We start from the raw sequence: 20,067 nt of genomic DNA, 5'->3' as shown, positions 1-20,067 counted from the left end.
AAAGAAATTTCTGGGTTCTGTGAAATCCAAAACCTTGCTACAAAAGGTCACAATTTGAACTACATGTCACCTGTACTACGTGGGACAGTTATCACTAAGATTATCGGCATTCGTTATATAGCTCTGGTGCAGCACATATGTTTAATGTGCCAAAGGTGCTAGGTATAAACCTTGGGATGTCCATATAGGAAAAGGAAAATAATTCTTTTTAAAGTCCACACGAGTTTGCTATGTCAGTAGAGTCCACAGCCCCCAAATCTGCCTATGCATTGACAGAATTCTATCTTCCTAAACAATATTTAAAATATGAAACCTAGTAAGCAATACTCACGGGAAACAGATATTGTGACTTTTAGATCATCAGCCACAACCAAAGATCATAAGTTATGAACATTGCTGGATATGATTCTTAGTTAGGCTGAGAACAGTGTTAAACCTGGGATGGTATGTGTAATTTATGCAGGTGGATCCTACTTACCCTTACTACCAGTTTGTAATGGGGCCGCGCGTGCGTGCTCTTCTACGCATGCACAGAAGCATTTTTGTAACATTGGGGTCGGGGCCTCCAGCCGGTTTTACTACCAGTTCTATAGAACCAGTGTGAACCGGGGGCAACCCACCACTGAATTTATGTCTACAATTCACTCTGTCATGAAGAAAAGTGACTCAACTTTCTTTTTAGCCTAGATGGGGCTAAAAAGACTCAGAAGTGACCTCCAGTAAAATGTCCACATGAAGTGGGCAATAAACATTGCAAGATCCAATCTGGGTCAGACACCAGGATCACAGGTTTAGTCTTCCAAGCTTCTGGATTTGTGCTGGAGCCCATCTTCATGGAACTTCTCTCTACTGGAATATTTGCTTTGGGCTATTCTGTGAGTCGTATTTATGTGCTGCCTTCCTATTGGTTGATGGGTGTGTTGATAGCTGGCAATTGGTTGTTGTTTCCTTGTGCTGCCAAGCCCTTGGCTCCTAAATACCTGATAAACTGGTGGCAAATCAGCCCAAGGGCTTAGCAGCACAAGGAAACAATAACCAATCGCCAGCCAGCAATACACCAATCAACCAATAGGAAGGCATATAAATACTCTGTAGCAGGATACTTGCCCCACCCCACCTATATTAACCTCTCTGCTATTATCTTATTCTCTGTCTGTCTATGAAGAGGAAATGGTGGACAATGTTTCTGATTGAGCTATAAGAATTACAATGGCTTCTGCTTGCTTGGAACAGAATAGCCATACACTTACTTAAACCTCTGTCTGGTCCAGATTTTTTTTATTTAACCTGCAAGAAACAAAAAAAAGTTTGGTAAAACCTGAGATCATTTTTATTTTCATGTTTAAAATGTGAACATTATATCTCTGGAACAAGCATATGTATTAGGTCTTAGTCAATTTTTAAAAACAAACTTAAAAATAATTAGTAATCCAAAGACAAATCAGGCAAGTTAAATTAGTAGTGCATTGTTCAGTAAATTCCATTAATAATAAGGAACTATGAAATATCTAGTGGAAGAAATACGCCATTAGGTGAGCAAATATGTGTGCACAAACATATGAAAGTCAATCACATCTGTGATATCCTCAGTGTCACAGATAATTGTCTTGAAAAGAGCTTGAATTAACATTGTAAATGCTTCCTTTTCCATGCCATTTGGTCTCCATCCATATTAGGTTTTGCAGAGCTATTTTTGTACCTAACATCTACTAAGGTTGATTAAACCAAAATGTAAGAAGTTAAAATGGCAAGCCATCTAGCTGATCATTACAAACTAGATGCCAAAAGAGTCATTTGTGGAGCCCTCTGCTGCAGCTGGCAAATATACATCCCCTAGCAACAGGACCAACTCATACCCATGGCAATTTTGGGAACAAGGTGAAGTGTGCCATGTGCACTTAGATTCAGTTTTCTGATTAATCATTGACATGTTTTAAATTTGAATCGTGTTAGGTTTTTTAGCACATTCCAAAACTTGCCATATACCGGTACTTGTTCAAAGGAGTCACGACAGCTTTGCTTTTACCTCGGTCCTTCCCATTCTGCATCTTGTCCTCCTCTTCCTCCTCCTCACCTCCTTCCTCTCCCCCTAAGACAGAAAAAAGCCAGCGGCAATGAGAAAAAGTGAGGGGCCAGCTAGGGAGCAGGGAGCTGTAATGGCAGGAGACTTAAGAAGCTCTGCTATTCTTTCTATAGCAATAGCATTTAAATTTATATACCGCTTTACAGTGCTTTACAGCCCTCTCTAAGCGGTTTACAGAGTCAGCATATTGCCCCCAACAATCTGGGTCCTCATTTTACCCACCTCGGAAGGATGGAAGGCTGAGTCAACCTTGAGCCTGGTGAGATTTGAACTGCCAAATTGCAGGCAGCTGGCAGTCAGCAGAAGTAGCCTGTAGTACTGCACTTTAACCACTGCGCCACTGTGGCTCACAGGTGACTTAAGGTGTGATTCCTTCTTCAAGATGGCATGGCCAACAAAGACAGAGAGGGCAGCTTTGGTCTGAATCTCAGACTCTATTTGGAGCCCAGAAGTAAAAACCTTTAACCAGATTGGGACAACCAGACATCCTTTTAACAGAAAACAGAATCCTGAAATTAAAAGAACTGAATGGTATATTCAACAAAGGATACATTACAGTCCCTCTTAACCTTCCTGAGCAGAGGTTGCATGAAAATAAATTAAACAAGATTCTAAAGATTGAGTGTGTTCATTCAATAGAGGAAAACCCCTTCTGTATATACCATGTATGTTGGTTTTAAGTTATACTGTAAAATTCATTTCTTAAAATATGCACTGTGTAGACACTTTCCTAAGTACAGGGCAGAAAGGAGTTGGGCGGTGAACTCATAGAATATGGTGGACATAAAGTTGGAAAGAACAAGAAAGAGGAAATATCTCAGAAGAGAAGAGGAACAAGACTTATGAAGAAAAGGGAGGATGTTTCTTCAGAGTAATAAGAGGAATGTACAAGTGCAACTTTATTGGCTTAAATTGTGGACTATATTCTAAAAATGAGTAGGGCAATTTTAGGCTTCAGGATTTTAAGAGGTTCCTTAAAGAGCTGACTTTGTAACTTGAATTGTCTATAACTTTTAAAAATGGGGCTGTATTTTAGCCCCACCTATTCTGAGTGGCTCTGCAGGCATCATAAAAAGAGATGCTGAAACTACCTTTTTTTGCACCACTGCTGTACGTCCAGCATAGGACAACGGAGCTCACATTTACTGGCTTTCGAAAGTGAGCATGGATGAGCATGTTATAGAGATGTAGATTACTTGCTTTTGAGGCCAATCAGCTATGTTTGCTTAGGAGCATGGAAAATGACATTTAAAATGACCTATTAAAATAAAAAGACCTATGGCCTTTATGCAAAATCCTTGAGGCAAGATTGTAACTAATCTGCTTTTTTATTTTGTAGTGATAGGAGGGCTAGATTTAAGTCATATCTCCCTTTGGCTTCCCTGGCTGAGTCTAATGAAATCACTTTCTGATTCTTTTAACAGTTACTCAGGATGCTGTAGGTCAGGAAAAAAAAACCAGATTATACAGATGTAAGGTTTCAAAACCAAGCTCAACAAAGTGAGAGAGAGAGTTGGGAAGCATGCTGTTCTATCACTACGACTTCAGTCATAAAATGCCCAGCTCAGCATTAGCTGTTGGGGAGTCCTAACTCCAATTGTTTCTCTTGATTTACACAAATGAGAAGGGGTTAGATGCTTTCCAGGATCTCCTTGTCTGCCTCTCATCAAAGTGGGCACCTGCAGTTTGTTTCATCATTTGCCTGAACTGCAAAGAACTCAGCACAACACACAAATCTTGGATGCTGAACAAATCCCACTTTTTACAATTTGTATGTATCTTTTCATGTCCAAAATAAGAGAAAAACAGTCTGGCCAATTCAGTTCAGAGTCTCAGGATGCTATATTGTGGAACCAATGGCTGCAGTTCTGGAGTCCACGGAGACTAAATGTGCCTGGATTAATTCTGCAAAAAACATTCAGCAATTTCCCAACTAAACAAAAAGACCTGAAGAATATCATGAAAATATTAGCATATGGTCTCCAAAGGCCATGTATTTGCATGTGTGAGGAGCAGTTATTAGTTTGCTGCAATCCTTGTTTTAGTTACCATACGAAAGAGCACGGGAGTGCCCAAGACTGCTTTCTATGAATAAATCAGAACATCCTATAAGCTGCTACAATTGTGTCATATTCTACCTATACCACAAGACCATGGATATATGACTAGCATGAAATATTAGAGGGCCTGAGTAGATTCTTTGGACCTTTCTGAGATTGATATCGAAGAAACAATTTAGTCAAAAGCAAGCATCCAATTGACAGCAAACCTAGTTTCTTCTTCAGGAACCCTCCCTAGTTGTATTCATCACATGTAAGTCAAGTGACCATTTTGGCTAGGGGAAGGACAGGATGTCACCAGTACTAAATTATTTGGGGGCCTGCTATTATTACCCACTGAAATTCTATTATGGAACCTGAGCCTTTTGTACTGAGTTGACAGCACTCTATGTCTTTCCTGGCCTCCCTATGGAGTTTGCATTCTGATCAGGCTCTAGCATCTGGTTTCTCCACAGCATTTTTGTGACCTTTTTGTGACCTGTTTAGCCTGACTTATTCCCTTGCTTGGCCATGACTCAAAGAGAACTAGATCAAAATCTACATGCATATGTACCCCAGATGATTTCTCGTATGACTCAAGCTACAGAGCTATAGCTATAGAAGGAACTGCCTAGTGGCCAGGTCATCCAAGGAACAAATTATTTCCCTCTTTAGAAGTAACTCCAAAAAAGTAGGATAAATACAATTATTTTGTTTTCAACCAGCTGGTAAATGAGAATGACTCGATTTTGTAAAGCTCCAGGAATATGCCCTGTAACATGAGTTTGTAAAGTATTTTCAAAAATTCAGATTCTTCCTAAACTTAAAACTAAGTATGGTTTGATTTTAAAATTAAATTCAGCATTTCAGATTCTAGTCTCTTTAATTTTTAAATATTCTAGTGGAAACTGATGATTAGCCTTTTTGTCTACCTAGAAAGTAGATTTATCCATGTGCCATGGATAAATTTGTGATAATTTGTGAGCCAAATTAGTTTGTTTGTTTGGGTAGTTAAAGAGGAACCAAAGAATAGGGCCCTAATCTTGTCTAAATTGCAACTGTTAGGCCTATATACCAATGTTTTTCAAATGCTGTAAACATGCTGGCTAGGGAATTCTGGGAGTTGAAGTCCACATGTCTTGATGCTGCCAAGTTTGAAAAACACTGGTCTAGATTCTCACTTATTTAGCTGTAGATCATGAATGATTAGTCATTAAAAAAGGAAGGACAGCTGCAAAACTGCCTCTAAAATATATTACACTGAGGCATCCAGTCTTTTTCTCCTTATGCTGGAGGATACATTTCAATTTGTCTATGAATTATGTCTATGTTGTCCTTTAAAACTAACCTCTCTTGATATATGCATGTACCTTTGGGGCCTCTGTTCTCCAAACTATGGCTGTCTTCCATATTTGTTTGACTACCACTCCAAGCACCACAAGCGTGGAGTGGGCCTTGGGCCTTTGGGAATTATAGGCAACACATCTGGAGGAAAATCAAGAATCTAAATATTTAGCAAACTGCATATCATCACCTACAACTATCTAAATTCTGCAGGAAAAACGTATTTCACATTCTACATCAGCCCATTTGGGCAATTACAATTTTTCAACTCTATCCTTGAAACTGATTAATTTTTCTGGCTGGCCTTCCATTCTGCCAAAAATTGTTCTATGTTTTGATAGCAAGTGTTGGATTACGGAATATGTATGCCTTGAACCAAAGCTTGGAGTTTATTTTATTTATAATATAAATATGCTCAGATAAGCAGGAAACAAAATGATTCTTATTAGCATGAAGATAAAATATAAATAAAATAAATACACATTTTAATTTATTTCTTAAATTTTACTACTTTATTATTTACTTTATTAAGTTTATTTTCCCTAAAATAGGAAATACTGTATTAAGTAAATAAAGTAAATAAAATACTTATTTAAACTACCATCCTAGACTAATATTTCTCAATCTTAGTGCCTTTTAGATGTGTGGATTTCAGCTGGAGTTGAAATCCAACACCTTAAAGGCTCTGAGATTGAGAAACACTGTCCTAGAACAACATATTTCTTTCAACTTATTTTGTTGAGGAAAATTGTATTAACATTTTAACGCTTTCCGCCATGCCCTCAAAACATTCCTATTCCAGCAGGCCGGCCTGGCCTAACCTCTCTTTTAAACTGTTTTTAAATTTTTAAAATTTTAAATTTGTCTTGTAAATGTGGGGTGTTTTAAATGTTGTTCTCTGGGCCAATTTATTTAATTGTATTTTAATGGTTTTTTAACATTTGTATTACATGTATTTTATCTTTTGGCTGTTCACCGCTCTGAGTCCTTTGGGAGTAGGGCGGTATACAAATTCAATAAATAAAATAAATAAATATAATAATAAACATTTGGACTAATTTTTCAGTTGAAAGCCTCACTACAGGAAACATCACAGGCACCCAAAATGTGCCTGGCAGATTCCTTGAGTCTTTTGCTTAGGTTAATATAGAAATTTCTTGCATACCTGAATGAAGCTCCTTCACCAAATACGACATTGTATTGGTAATTGAATCAGCTGCTACCAGCAAATCATTACGGAGGTTCCGTCGAGTTCCTGAGAAAGGGTGATGAAGCAATATGCAAACTCATTGTTCTAAGAAAATTTAGTGGCTGTCTGTAACACTACTATAACACTTTTATATTGTGGACTTCAATAACTAAAGTCAAAATTATTCTTATTCCCCAATCCAAAGATATGTTCTGTCTTTGCTAGGATGGCCTGCATTCCAGGAAATATTGGTGAGAATCTGCATCTATTGTAGATGTAAAGACTGATCCGAAGGGGGTTTCCCCACTTATTGACTATGTAGATCAGTCAACAAGTGATTTGACTCCTGGTTCATCATCTCAAAGTGACCAAGCTGAGCAAGAGAAGAGGTATGGTTGCTGTGGCAGTTTTTTGGAAGGTGGTGATCATGGCAGCAGCAACAATAGCCTCTGTGCCTTCCATAAGTGAACAGTTGGCTTTCTTGGAGACAAGAGGCAGCTGTGACTTGAGGAGGTGGTGGTAGCTACCATGGTGACGGGAGGAGGGGCAGTATTAAAAAAAAGATGTGATAGCAAGAGAATATCAGCCACAGCTGCTTCCGTTGCCTGATGCAGAAGCAACTCTCCCAATTGCAGTTGCTGGAGAAGTCATGCAAAGAAGGAATGAGATAGTCAGCAGTAGAAATGACTGTCATAGCAGCAGTCCCAGTGGGGACTTTGTGTACATCCCAGGCAATGTCAACATTTGCTGTTTTCAACAGGCTATGGGGATGACCTCCCAGAAGGACTTGGGCAATCACGTGCTGGCAGTGCAGTGGATCTGAGCATGTTCCATCTCCCACGGAGTGAAATGCTTAAGAGAAAATTAACAAGCAGTTTGCATGAATCACACAAAATTGGCTAGATAATAACCCTGCATATGTGAAACACAGAGAAATCAGTGGAATAATAGCCGAGCACTTATAGGACACAGTGAATGCTTTTGGTGTTCTTCTGCAGAAGTGCATTTTAAAATACTTTCTAAAAATAAAGTGTGCACTTTAGAGCTTTTATCTTCTCCCCTCCCCATTTCTTCCCTCATACTTTCATCTATCCATCCACAAAAGGGTACGTGTATTATGGCTCACCTTGTGCAAATGCTTCCTGGACGTCTCCACCAACACCAGTAAGTGAATCTTGGGGTACATGAGTTGGGGTAGAACCAGCAGACGTGGACCTGACTGGCATTGGCATAGAGCGGCCAGCCCCATGGGTGGGGGAAGTATGTGGAGAACCAGCTGCCTGAGCCTAAAATAAATGGAAAGCCCAGTTACTACATTTCCTTGTTCAACAGCTCTTCCAAAATAAAATTCCAGCAGCATATGTTGCAAAGATGAGTGACAAATCCTCAGACAAACATACTCTGTCTCATACAGCATGCAAACTCTACTACTGGTACATGCAGTTTATAAACCATTAAGGCATTCTTTCTAATCCGGTGTCCTATCAACTCCAGACAACACGGTCCATCTGGAAGGCATAGATTGGAGAAGGCTGCATTAAGACAATCCTGAATTTCTTGGGAGTGAAGGCAACTGTCTCATGTCTAGTTGGGCAATCTGATCTAATTCAGCTTTCCCCAGAATGGGAGTCTTCCAAATATGGGAAATGGTAGCTTCCACGCTTCTCAGAATTGGCCATGCTGGCTGAGGAATTCTGGGATATGAAGTCTACCAGGTTATGGAAGGTTTCTTTAATCTAGCAGCCACAGCTCACCAAGGTACCAGGAAAAAAAGAAATAATTCTACTTCCTAAAAGCCATTTCACTCTGGCTAGGAAGTGAAACCTGGATCCTTTTGCCCGCAAGTAAATATGCTATCACTAAGGAAAGGATCCTTCCTAATTATAAATAAACCTCATGCTGTGTTAGATCAGTGGTCACCAACTGGTGCTCCATGGACCACTGGTGATCCGCGAGAAAATTTTGGTGGTCTGCAGAAAAATCATTTGCATTTTTAATATTGCACTAAATCAGGGGTCCTCAAACTACGGCCCCTGGGCTGGATACATGCAATGAACGTTTGTGTTGCTGCAGAGGGTCTCCCCCTTCGGGATATTTTTGTGTGGGTCGGAGGGAGGCAGAAATTCTGACTTAGGGTCTGCTTCAGCCTCCTGGTGCGGAGCTTTGGATGAAAGCTGTAAGGAAGCGCCGCTGGTGGCGAAGAGCCGGAGGGCCTTGTTCTAGTGGGACTGCCTCATGGTCTGGAACTGGCTGACCATCTCAGCCCACTGAGCCTCCAGGCACTGGTACCTGGTCTTGCATTCCCACAGGTTTTCCCTCTGCTTGGAAAGCCTAGGCTCGTAGTCCTCAGTGAGGTGCTTCTGCTGAACCTCCTTCTTGGTCAGATCCAATTTGAACTGAGCTGTTTTGCCAACTCTTTCTCGTGGTGGCTGCTTAGCTCCAACAACTGCTTCCTGTTGGGGCCCTAAAGAGCCCAGGCGGGGAGGCGAGGAGTTGGCCACACCCACCCAGTCACATGACCACCTAGCCACGCCCACCCAGCCAGTCAATGGGCAGATCCTATTAATGGTCCGCGGAATTTGAAATTATGAACTTAATGGTCCCTGAGGTCCGAAAGGTTGGTGACCCCTGTGTTAGATGATTGGTCAATGTATACTTATTCCTCTTCTAAGGCAGGGATCATCCATCATACTAAAGCCAAATTAGCTAAACACAATTGCAATCACATTAAATGCTATGCCACATTAGTATGGCTTAATGGGTGGCCTGGTTCACACTATATGCAAAGACAACAGCTGTGTTTCTACAATACGCTAAACTGCAAACAACTCAATCCCATTTAGCCAAGGCTTGCCTGTTGTGCGAACTCAGCTGGTAAGAGATGCTTATCTGAAATTCCAGAGGCAGCAGTATTATACCACACCTGGCGTAGCCAATACTAAGATTGAAATGCCCAGAATCATGGATCTCATCAATCTCTGCCTCCCTACTTACATTTAATTTGATGGACAAATATACCAGCACATCAGAGGAACCCCCATGGGATCCCCACTCTCAGGAGTCACAGCAGAGACTGTAATGCAGGATTTAGAAACTACAGTACTCCACATGCAGTATACAACCAAAAGTATGGATGTAGATATCACTTTCATCATAACACGAAGAGAGCAATTATAGAGAAGACACATGAAACAATCAACAGCTTCAGTGGAATAAAATTCACAAAAGAAGAAGAAAATAACATTATTCTTCCTCAATATCCTCATCAACAGAGGATACAATGGCAATTAGAAATGCAAGGATTGAAAACAACCCACATTAACTAAGGGCTTCATTACCAAAGTAACAACGTAGCCTCCCACAAAAGGGAATACATAAGTACATTAATCAGATGAGTATAAATGTACTACAACAGGGGTGTCAAATTCGTGGCCCACGGGTTGGATGTGTCACGTGCTGGCCCCGCCCCTGCCTGGTTTAGTGAAGGGGGAAAAAGTCCTGATACGTCATGTGATGCCTCCGTGATGCTGTGAGTTTGACACCCCTACACTACAACAACCCAGAACACTAGAAAAAGGAAACAGACTGCCAATACCACATCTTCTAAAAAACTGAATACCTACACACTTTTATCAAAAAGTGCTTGACTACTCAACCCACTACAACTAACACAAACTATGAAAAGTATAATACTGCCATACATCAAAAACATCTCAGAAACAACCAATAGACTATTATGTATAATGGACATCACCACAGCAAATAAACCAACTAAAGCCCTCTGAAACACTCTGATCTAGTAGCCCAAGAAGGAAAATGAGTCACTTATGACATACAGTACTGCAATAGCTACTATGTAGGATAGACATGGAGAATACTAGCAGAGTGCATCCAACTAAAAGTCAGAAGACACAATGAAAACTTCTTAATATCACAACACATGGTCAGATTCAATCATAGATGCAACTGGAAAATTGTGAACTTCCTACCTAGACTAAGCTAAGTCCAAAATGCTAGGGAATTTCTGGAAATTTGGCATTCAGACAAATCAGTCATCAATAAACACATAGAGACAAACCACATTTACAGATCTTTCAAAAGAGACAATAAAAAAGCTAAGAAGGAAAATGAAAGATCGGAACACATCCTTTCCAGCAACAGTGAGATAAGCAGGGATTTATACCAGACAAACGAGCAATCAGAAACAATATCCTAAGGAACTACCATGGAGAAAACCACATCCCCACCAACACTGGCAGGACAAGCTATGGCATACAAACAGAGAGCAAATCCCATACCCACTAGAACTGATTATGCATCTGCAGGCAAACAACCAAGTTCAGTGACCACCATGGACATTACAATGGGTAAGAATGACAGAAAGATGACAATATACATTACAATCAATTTACTCAGATAACTAGCATTACAGATTATGGTTCTACACTGACTTCTACCTGGACGAATGACTAAAAATGGAAAACCGGAAACTAGCACTGCTATGGTAGGATTAACCTTTATATATTCCAAAAGCACCCAGAAGTGAGTTTTCTATGTGTCACTATACCTATCTTTAATTTTTAAATCCAGAATGCTTTAACTGTTTTATTGCAACATTAATAATTTTATTTCAAATTATGAATGTATCAAATATTGTTCATTTGTGACAAGCTAACATATTGTACATACAGTAAATTATTACAGTTGTATAAACTGAATTCTACTTTGACATATTATCTAAATATCAAGTGAAGAAGAATGAATTTGAGTTCTTCAGCTGAAGTTTGTACTCCGTCCCAAAGACATAAACATTCAGCATACACACAACTGGCATTAAATGATGCATAAACAGAGCTGGTAATGTGTTCTCAAGGGGGCTGTATGTGTTGTATTCACTGTCCACATATGAATGGGTTCTGGAGAATTAGCTCTTCAGTTATGTTGGTGTGATAGTGAAAAACCACAGGGGAGAAAGTTTGGAGATTAATTGAATCATTGGCCTGGCTGGGGGATGTAAGAGACTGGTGAGACCTGATTTGCATTACAGAGTCTATGTTGCTCTATGAATATATACTCTTTTGGCCAGGACTAATTTGAATAACATAGCACTGATGCTATGATTGGACAGAAACCAGAGTTGTACTCGCCATGAAAATTAAATTGGTGATATTAATACTTTGTTATGAATCACTTCTTGTGAATGAGAATGAAAATATTTCTGATTTTCCAGATGGGGAAAAGATCAAGCTATGCAATGAATACACACTGGGACATTATAGCTGACCAAAGGGATATCAAGGAATATAGAACCAAACACTTCAACTTTTGGGAGGCTGCCATCTCCAAGTCCCAACTAGAAGGAAGCACTGACCTTTACTGCTTTGTCCAGCTAGGTAATAATTTAAGGTAGGGGTGTCAAACTCGCAGAGTCACGTTGTCATCACATGATGTATCGTGACTTTCCCTTCGCTAAAACGGGGATGCGCATGGCCAGCACGTGACGCATCTGGCCCGCGGGCCCCGAGTTTAACACCCTTGATTTAAGCCCCTTTTTATACCAAACTCAGCTTTTGCTAGGCTTGAACTGAAAGTTAATCACGTTTCTTTTGCTCATAAAGGTTTTTTTAACCTGTTACTTCCTTTCCAACTGTCTGTTATTTTATTAATTGATGTGTAAAGTAAGCTTTGCAAGTCTTGTCTTTGATGTGCACACAAATGGTGAGACACACTCATAGCTGTTTCGGACTGAGCATTTGTGACTAATACTGTAATTACCCATTAACATGCATAACCTCTGCACATCCTCCCATATTCAGTTTGTGTCGTTTCATCTGGTTTTTATTCCTCTGTTTTCTTTACCAGAAGCAGCTCCAACCTTTGAATCACATTTGCTACTATGGAAACCTTACTGTCACAGAGTCTGGAATGGAATCTGATGTCCTTGGAGGTGAAATAAAGTCAGTTTTTACAAAGCTAAATTTGAGGAGTGCCGTGGTGGTTGACCCCGATGCAAGCCTTCACTAGAATAAACTCAGGTAGGCTTTGCACAAGTTTTCCCACTGACACTCCAGTTGCTGGATTTCTTTGCAACTATTTATCTCAGAGTAAAGGCAGATGGCAGAGTCACATAATGGAGGATGTTGCTACTTTTCTAAAGTTTAAGCTGACGTTCAAACAAGATTGTATGCAACAATTAGCTAATAACTGGATCCAATCCTTTCATGGGCTTTTTGGATTTTTTTTGTGTGCAACTATTATAAAAGTTTGACCAGAAGATTAAAAACGAACAAAAACTAATAAAGGAAAGAAAGAAAAAAAGAGGAAGAAAGGAAAGAACTAAGATGCAAAAAGAAACAATAAAAAGAAATAGAAAGAAGCTTCCAATTTCTTCTGCAGCAAATCATAAAAATATGGCGGCATAATTATATCTTATTGTTACAAGAAAGCTATCTTTTCTATTATCTAATATTTTCTAATAATCAAAACCATAAATAAAAAGCTATTTGTTTCTGTTTGATGCAAAATTATATAAGGCAGTGTTTCTCAACCTTGGTAGCTTGAAGATGGGTGGACTTCAACTCCCAGAATCCCCCAGCCAGCAGCGCTGGCTGGGGGATTCTGGGAGTTGAAGTCCACCCATCTTCAAGCTTCCAAGGTTGAGAAACACTGATATAAGGGCTTTTTAGTCAGCAATAATAAAGCCGGTTTGGTCTGGTGGCTAAGATACCAAACTAGGAAACTAGGAAACTAGGAATTCTAGACCTGTCTTAAGCACAAAAGCTGGGTGGGTGACTTTGGGCCAGTCACTCTCTCTCTCTCTCAGCCTAATTTACCTCACAGGGTTATTGTTGTGTGAAAATGGGAGGCAGAACGACTTAGGTGTGTTTGCCACTTTGAGTTTTTATAAAAATAATAAAAGTGGAATTTTAAAAAAAGCTTTAAAATGTAGATGTTATCTTTCTCTAATCAAAGAAATCTCAATTTAGTCAACTCTACAAATTCCATCATCTTTACCAACCTTTCCTTCATTGAGGATAGTGCTGAACCTTTCCACTTTGAGCATATAAAAATCTTGCTACAGTTATCATGTACAGAAACGAAGTTCCATGACTTTTCCCCCCAGCTGTTTATACATATATATATATAATATGCAGAACAGGTAATCCTCGACTGTTATTCTGAGCCCAACATTTCTGTTGCTAAGCAAGACATTTGTTAAGTGAATTTTACCCCATTTTACGAACTTTCTTGCCACACTTAAGTGAATCATTGCAGTTAGTTAGTAACACAATTAAGTGAATCTGACTTCCCCATTGACTTTGCTTGTCAGAAGGTGGCAAAAGATGATCACATGACCCTGAGACACAGCAACCGTCATAAGTACATGCCAGTTGCCAAGCATCTGAATTTTGACCATGTGACTGTGGGGTTGTTGCAACAGTCGTAAGTGTGAAAAACAGTCATAAGTCACTTTTTTCAGCGCCATTATAATGTTGAACCATCACTAAATGAACTGTTGTAAATTGAGGACTACCTGTATATAAATTATTATATTTCTCTTTAGATCTTATAAATCTTTCACCTTTTACCATCATGAGCTCTTCATGTCAAAGCCAACAGGATGGATGGACTTAGGGGCAGAACTTTGTCAGACTTTGAAAGATTTTAGCACCCTTTTACACCAAGGGTAATTCTAAGGGGGAATCAAAGAATGCTGGGATTTTATGGCCAGTTTGTTCAGGTTCTCATTGGCAGCTTCATGTTTTATGTTAGGTGACAAAGGATACGTATCTTGTTAAAAGGACTAAGCTGTTATCCTTCCTGAACAAATTTTAGCCAAATGTACAGCCTTGATGCTCATGAGCAAAACTAAAATCCTTTCAGGTGTTTCCTTTTCTACTCTAGGCCTTTCCGGATAGGAACACAGGACATAGAGTGGTTATAGAAAGACTACACACCTGTTAAAATGCCAGGTTTTAAGATGTAAAAAAAAATCAGACCAAGATGAATCACTTAAAAAAAATTTCCACCTTTAATATAACATGTAAGGTATACAATTCAATTGAAAAGCAAACTGAAACTTTTAGGAGGGAAAAATACAAAAAAACCAAACAAACCCTAGAATAATATGGCTGCATAAGTGTTCACGTCCTCTTATAAGTAGGCATGTGGCTGTGTTCAGAATTAATCAATCACATTCAAACTGAGGTACATAGTGATCAGTACACACCATCAACTAAAGTGACTCTGATAAAGTTCAGCTGATCTAGTAAGATTTTTCTGACATTTATTAAGTTGTCTCGGACAGCAAAAGCCAGGGTCTGCAAAGAGCTTAAAAAGCACCAAAGAGATCTCTTTGTTGGAACGTATCAGTCAGGAGAAGTGTACAAAAATTTTTTCAAGGCATTGGATATACCATGGAACACAGTGAAGACTGTCGTTAACAAGTAGAGAAAACACGGCACAATGACGACATTGCCAAGAACTGGATGTCCCTCCAAAATTGATCAAAAAACAAGAAGAAAAGTGGTTCGAGAGGCTGCCAAGAGGTCTACAGCAACATTAAAGGAACTACAGGAATTTCTGACAACTGCTGATTGTGTACTACGTGTGCCAACCATCTCCTGTATTCTTCATATATCTGGACTGTGGGGTAGGGTGGCAAGACTTTTCTTACAAAGAAAAGCATCTAAGTCTGGTCCCATTTTATTTATTTATTTATTTATTTATTTATTTATTTATTTATTTATTTATTCATTCATTCATTCATTCATTCATTCATTCATTCATTCATTCATTCATTCATTTAAATTTTTATACCACCCTTCTTCTGCTGGACTCAGGGCAGTGAACAGCCAAGAATAAAAAACAGAATTAAAATTATTAATTTAATAAAATAATTATTAAAATTATTAAACAAATTTTGACCCAGACTTAAAAACATCCCAACTAAAATCTGTTACAATTAAAATATCTAAGGGGGTGGGGTTACGCCAGCCCAGCTTGGTGAAATAGAAAAGTTTTGAGGGCACGGCGAAAAGCACGGAGATCTGGTATCCTACATATCTCCGGGGGCAGGCCGTTCCAGAGGGCAGGTGCTGCCACAGAGAAGGCCCTCCCCCTGGGGGTCGCCAGCCGACATTGCCTGGCTGATGGCACCCTGAGGAGTCCCTCTCTGTGGGAGCGTACTGGCTGGTGGGAGGCTATCGGTGGCAGAAGGCGGTCTCGTAAGTACCCAGGCCCTGTGCCATGGAGCGCTTTAAAGGTGGTAACCAACATCTTGAAGCGCACCCGGAAGACCACCGGGAGCCAATGCAGCTCGAGCAGGAGGGGTGTCACATGGGAGCGGCCCATCGCTCCCATAATCCCCCGCGCGGCCGCATTCTGCACCAGTTGGAGCCTCCCACATTTTGCAGAAACCCACATCAAATCTGACAAAAGCATGTGGGAATATGCATTATGATCTGATGAGACCAAGGTTGAGCTTTTTGGCCATAATTCCAAAAAGTATGTTTGGCACAAAAACCATGCTGCACATCACCAAAAGTATATCATACCCACAGTGAAGCATGGTGGTTGGCAGCATTTTGCTTTGGGGCTGCTTTTCTTCAGTTGGAACTAGGCCTTTAATTATGGTGGAGGGAATTATAAACAATTCCAAATATCAGTCAATTCTGGCAAACACACAAACAAACAAACAAAAAAGCTTCAGGCCTTTGCTAAAATATTGAAGATGAAGAGAAATTTCACCTTTCAATATGACAACAACCCAAAGCATACCTGCAAAAGAATGTTTTCACCAGAAAATGATCAATGTTTTGGAATGGCCCAGCTAGAGCTTGGACCTGAATCCAATTGAAAATCTGTGGGGGGGGGGGGGCTGAAGAGGGTTGTGTACAGGACATGCTCTCACAATCTGATAGATTTGGAACACTTTTGCAAGGAAGAGTAGGCAAAGATTCCAAGGCAAGATGTACCATGCTGGTAGGCCCCGACCCCAAAAGACTGAACACTGTCATAAAATCAAAAGACTTTTCAGCACAGTGTTAATTTCAGGATGTGCATCTTTATGCAACCACTTTATTCTAAGTTTTTTATTCTTCTTTTTCCTCCTAAGAGATTTCAGTTTGTTTTTAATTGAATTGTACAGCTTATGTGTTTTATTAAAGGTGGGAAAAAATGAAATGATTTATCTTGGTCTGATTTTTTGACATCTCAAAAAAAAATGATATTTTTAAAAGGGTGCGTAGATTTTCTATATCAACTGTATCTTAATGGCTTTGAAATTTTCTTTATTCTGCTCTTGCTCCACTCATATTATATTGGTCATGCTTTTGTTCTTGGGCCAATAATGTCAAAAGTTTCAAACCAGGTGGAAAGATTTCTATTCCATTTTACTGCTCTTTCCTGTGCAAACTATGACTACAACAGACGGGAACCCGCTGTCTTGCTGAAGATTGATGTGTACATGGGAAGAGTCAAGTCACTGCATGTTCTCGCCTTCAAAAGAAGGACAGTTTAGCCCCAGTCAAATCCTCCAGTAACTTCTCATAGTCTTCAGCTGCTTGACAAAGGGCTTTGTTCCTATATTTTAGTGGTGCTGTCTTGGAGCCAAAGAAAAGCAAAAGCAAAACTATAGATAAAATTAAATGTTTTAGGATTCATCCCAGACAAATTATTGTTTCTGTAGCCAACGGGATTATTGGAGCAGTTTTCTGTACATATGGAAATCACATTAGAGAAAGCCAGAATAGATGAATCTGATGAATTCCGAGATGGATTTGGATACAACCTGACCACAACAGGTCCACTAAGGGATTGTCTATAGTTGTGATGGCGAACTTATCATCATATCGTCTGGCACGCGTGGCGTCGCCTGTTCCTCTTCCGAGTTTCTGGCGCACATAAGCACGCAGCGATCAGCTGGCCGTGCATGCGGCAATGCCGGAAACTGGAAGAGCTGTTCTTCTGTTTTCCTGCGTGAGCATGCACGCTGGCCAGCTGATCGTTGCACGTGCATGCGTGCCAGGAACCTGAAGACTAGCTGGCTGGCGCACATGCGCACGCTGGAAATCAGAACTTCATTTTTGGGCGCGTGCATGCGCCCTGGGCAGCTCCTCTTCCGGGTTAAGGGCTAGTTGAGCATGCGTGTGAAGTGCGCAAGCACACACACGCTTCCTTTTTGGCACTTGGTGCTGAAAAGGTTCACTATCACTGGTCTATAGCTTCCCCTATATATACTGAATATATATTGCAAAACCAAATTTATTGACCAAAGAAAATCAATTTATTATATGCATTAAAACTTTATCCTGTATTCTAAGATGCAAGAAAGTCTGCAAATTGGATAAAATTGGTCCACTTGCATGGAAAAAAAACAAAATTCCAGGGACAGAAAACATGAGGAATGCTAGAATGAATGTGGGGAACTTCACATCTGTTTTGTCTTCAGGGGTTTTATGAATGGCCACAAGTATCATACTACACACTGCACACCCACCCTCTTGGCCTTCCACAGGGGCCTTAAAAACTGGCCCTGCCTATTGGCCTGAGTTCTTGATGGGAGCATGTTGCTAATGGTAGGTACCAGTAGTTAATGGATTGAGGGAAAATTCTACTCCACCCCTACTTGCTCTCTTCCTTGCCATCTTTGTGGTGAGCTGGGTGACACAGCAGTTAGAATGTAGTATTGCAGGCTAATTCTCCCCACAGCCAGGAGTTTGATCTTGACCAGCTCAAGGTTGACTCAGCCTTCCATCCTTCCAAGATCAGTAAAACGAGGACCTAGATTGTTGGGGGCAATATGCTGACTCTGTAAATCGCTTAGAGAGGGCTGTAAAGCACTATGAAGCAGTATATAAGTCTTACTGCTATTGCTATTTGTTAAAGTTAATATTTATGATCATAAAATTTTACCTTGTTTTTACTCTGTTTGTAAGCTGCCTAGAGTCACTCTAGGTGGACAGGCACCATATAAATTTAATAAATAAATACCAGCCTATTTATCAAAGTATCTATAATCTGCTCTCAAAATTTCAAACGTAGGTCCCCTAGTTTTGAAAAAAAATAAAGCTATATTATATGTAAGGCTAGATAATAAATATATAGGAACAAACAAGAATTATGGCTTTGTGTTGTGTGGCTTTGAGTTAAGGGAAAGTATCAAATTTTTGTCCTCAAATGCCAGGTGAAATACCACATCTACCAGCAACAAATGCACTCAATTTACAAGCCCCAAACTGAGACCAGATTTAAACTTTAGACTTCATATCTGTCATCTCTGGGCTGATTATTATTTTTTTTTTACAAATATTCTAATGACATATGCTGGAAAATGCAAAAGCATTCCTACTTTTTTTCTACAGTTTTGAGCTCTGTTTAATCACAGTCATCCATTTAAAGAATGTTCTGAATCAAAAAGAAACTACGCTGGTTTTCCTTTGTGCCTATCGCATTTTCTACAGGTACCTGGCAGGCTAGGAGGCAGAGGACATGGCAGAAGTGTCACCCTCTCAAATCAAAAGGCAAAGAGTAGGATATTGGTATGCATTCTTCATAAATCAGAAGCATGTTGCAGAAAAATCTCTTTTGTGATATTTGCTGAACAGCTGGATTTGCTTAGTTCTGATGAACCACCACTGGATTGATGGTGGCACCATAAAAATACAGGGATATCTTTGGAGGCAGATGCAGAGTTTTCCTGATGTGTAGGTGAGCCACTTGAATTGGAACTACCTAATGTTTTTTTTTTATTGTTCATTGTAAAACAGTATGGCTGTGTTTGATTTTTAGGGAGAGCAGTAAGCTATCTGGAAGTCCACTTTTCAGAAGAATGTGATTTGCATTGAAAATATGAAAATGAAATGCTACCAGCAATTGTTTTGCCAAAGATTTCTATAAGTTCCAACCCCATCTGGAGAAAAAATTAAGAAGGAAATGTTTGGAGCTTTTTTCCAAAATGGAGTTAACACGATGGTTAGAAATTGAAAATCAGTAATGGAGTTTTCTTGATCCTTGTCAGAAAGAATTATTTTCCAGCCACAAAATTTTTTAACCCCCTATAGGAAAAAGCAATCAGGCAATTTAAAGGCAATTTTAAGGCATAGCAAGCTATTCATGACTTTGAATGCTGGGACTGTTCTTGGTTTTAAAAAGAGGCCAAGTGATCACAATACAAAAGCAAAGAAAGACTTCTTATATTCATACACGCAAAATACAATGCAGCAGTTGTCTTGTACATTTTAAGAGACTTACTTCCAAGCAGATGAACACCAGGTTAATCTACCTGTCTAACACTCTGCCACCTTTGTTTCTACTGTTTATTTTGACTTTAAGTAGGATGACCTTCTGAGGAACAATGTCTCATCAAGTCTGAATTAGAATTTAATAGAGATCATAAAGAGCAACCATCT

At 39.6% G+C, this 20,067-nt stretch overlaps 1 protein-coding gene across 12 annotated transcripts in view; it reads right to left on the bottom strand.

Annotated features, from left to right (window-relative positions):
• Window positions 1-20,067, bottom strand: part of DTNB (dystrobrevin beta) — a 134,892-nt gene that overhangs the window by 7,053 nt on the left and 107,772 nt on the right. For 11 of the 12 annotated variants that reach the window (XM_034421169.3, XM_087888782.1, XM_087888781.1 and 8 more), the window contains 4 exons: window positions 7,782-7,941; window positions 6,632-6,721; window positions 2,027-2,089; window positions 1,251-1,287 (listed from right to left, as the gene is read on the bottom strand). In XM_034421169.3, the coding sequence (XP_034277060.2) occupies window positions 1,283-1,287; window positions 2,027-2,089; window positions 6,632-6,721; window positions 7,782-7,941 (318 nt within the window). In that variant the 3' untranslated portion in view covers window positions 1,251-1,282. Of the gene's footprint in view, window positions 1-1,250; window positions 1,288-2,026; window positions 2,090-6,587; window positions 6,722-7,781; window positions 7,942-20,067 lie in introns of those variants that run through there. The other variant, XM_087888784.1, reaches the window with a different exon arrangement.

The sequence above is a fragment of the Pantherophis guttatus genome, chromosome 1, assembly GCF_059756535.1.
Source record: "Pantherophis guttatus breed Tessera chromosome 1, ASM5975653v1, whole genome shotgun sequence".
NCBI classification, from domain to species: domain Eukaryota; kingdom Metazoa; phylum Chordata; class Lepidosauria; order Squamata; family Colubridae; genus Pantherophis; species Pantherophis guttatus.
This window is presented reverse-complemented; position numbering and strand designations above follow the sequence as displayed.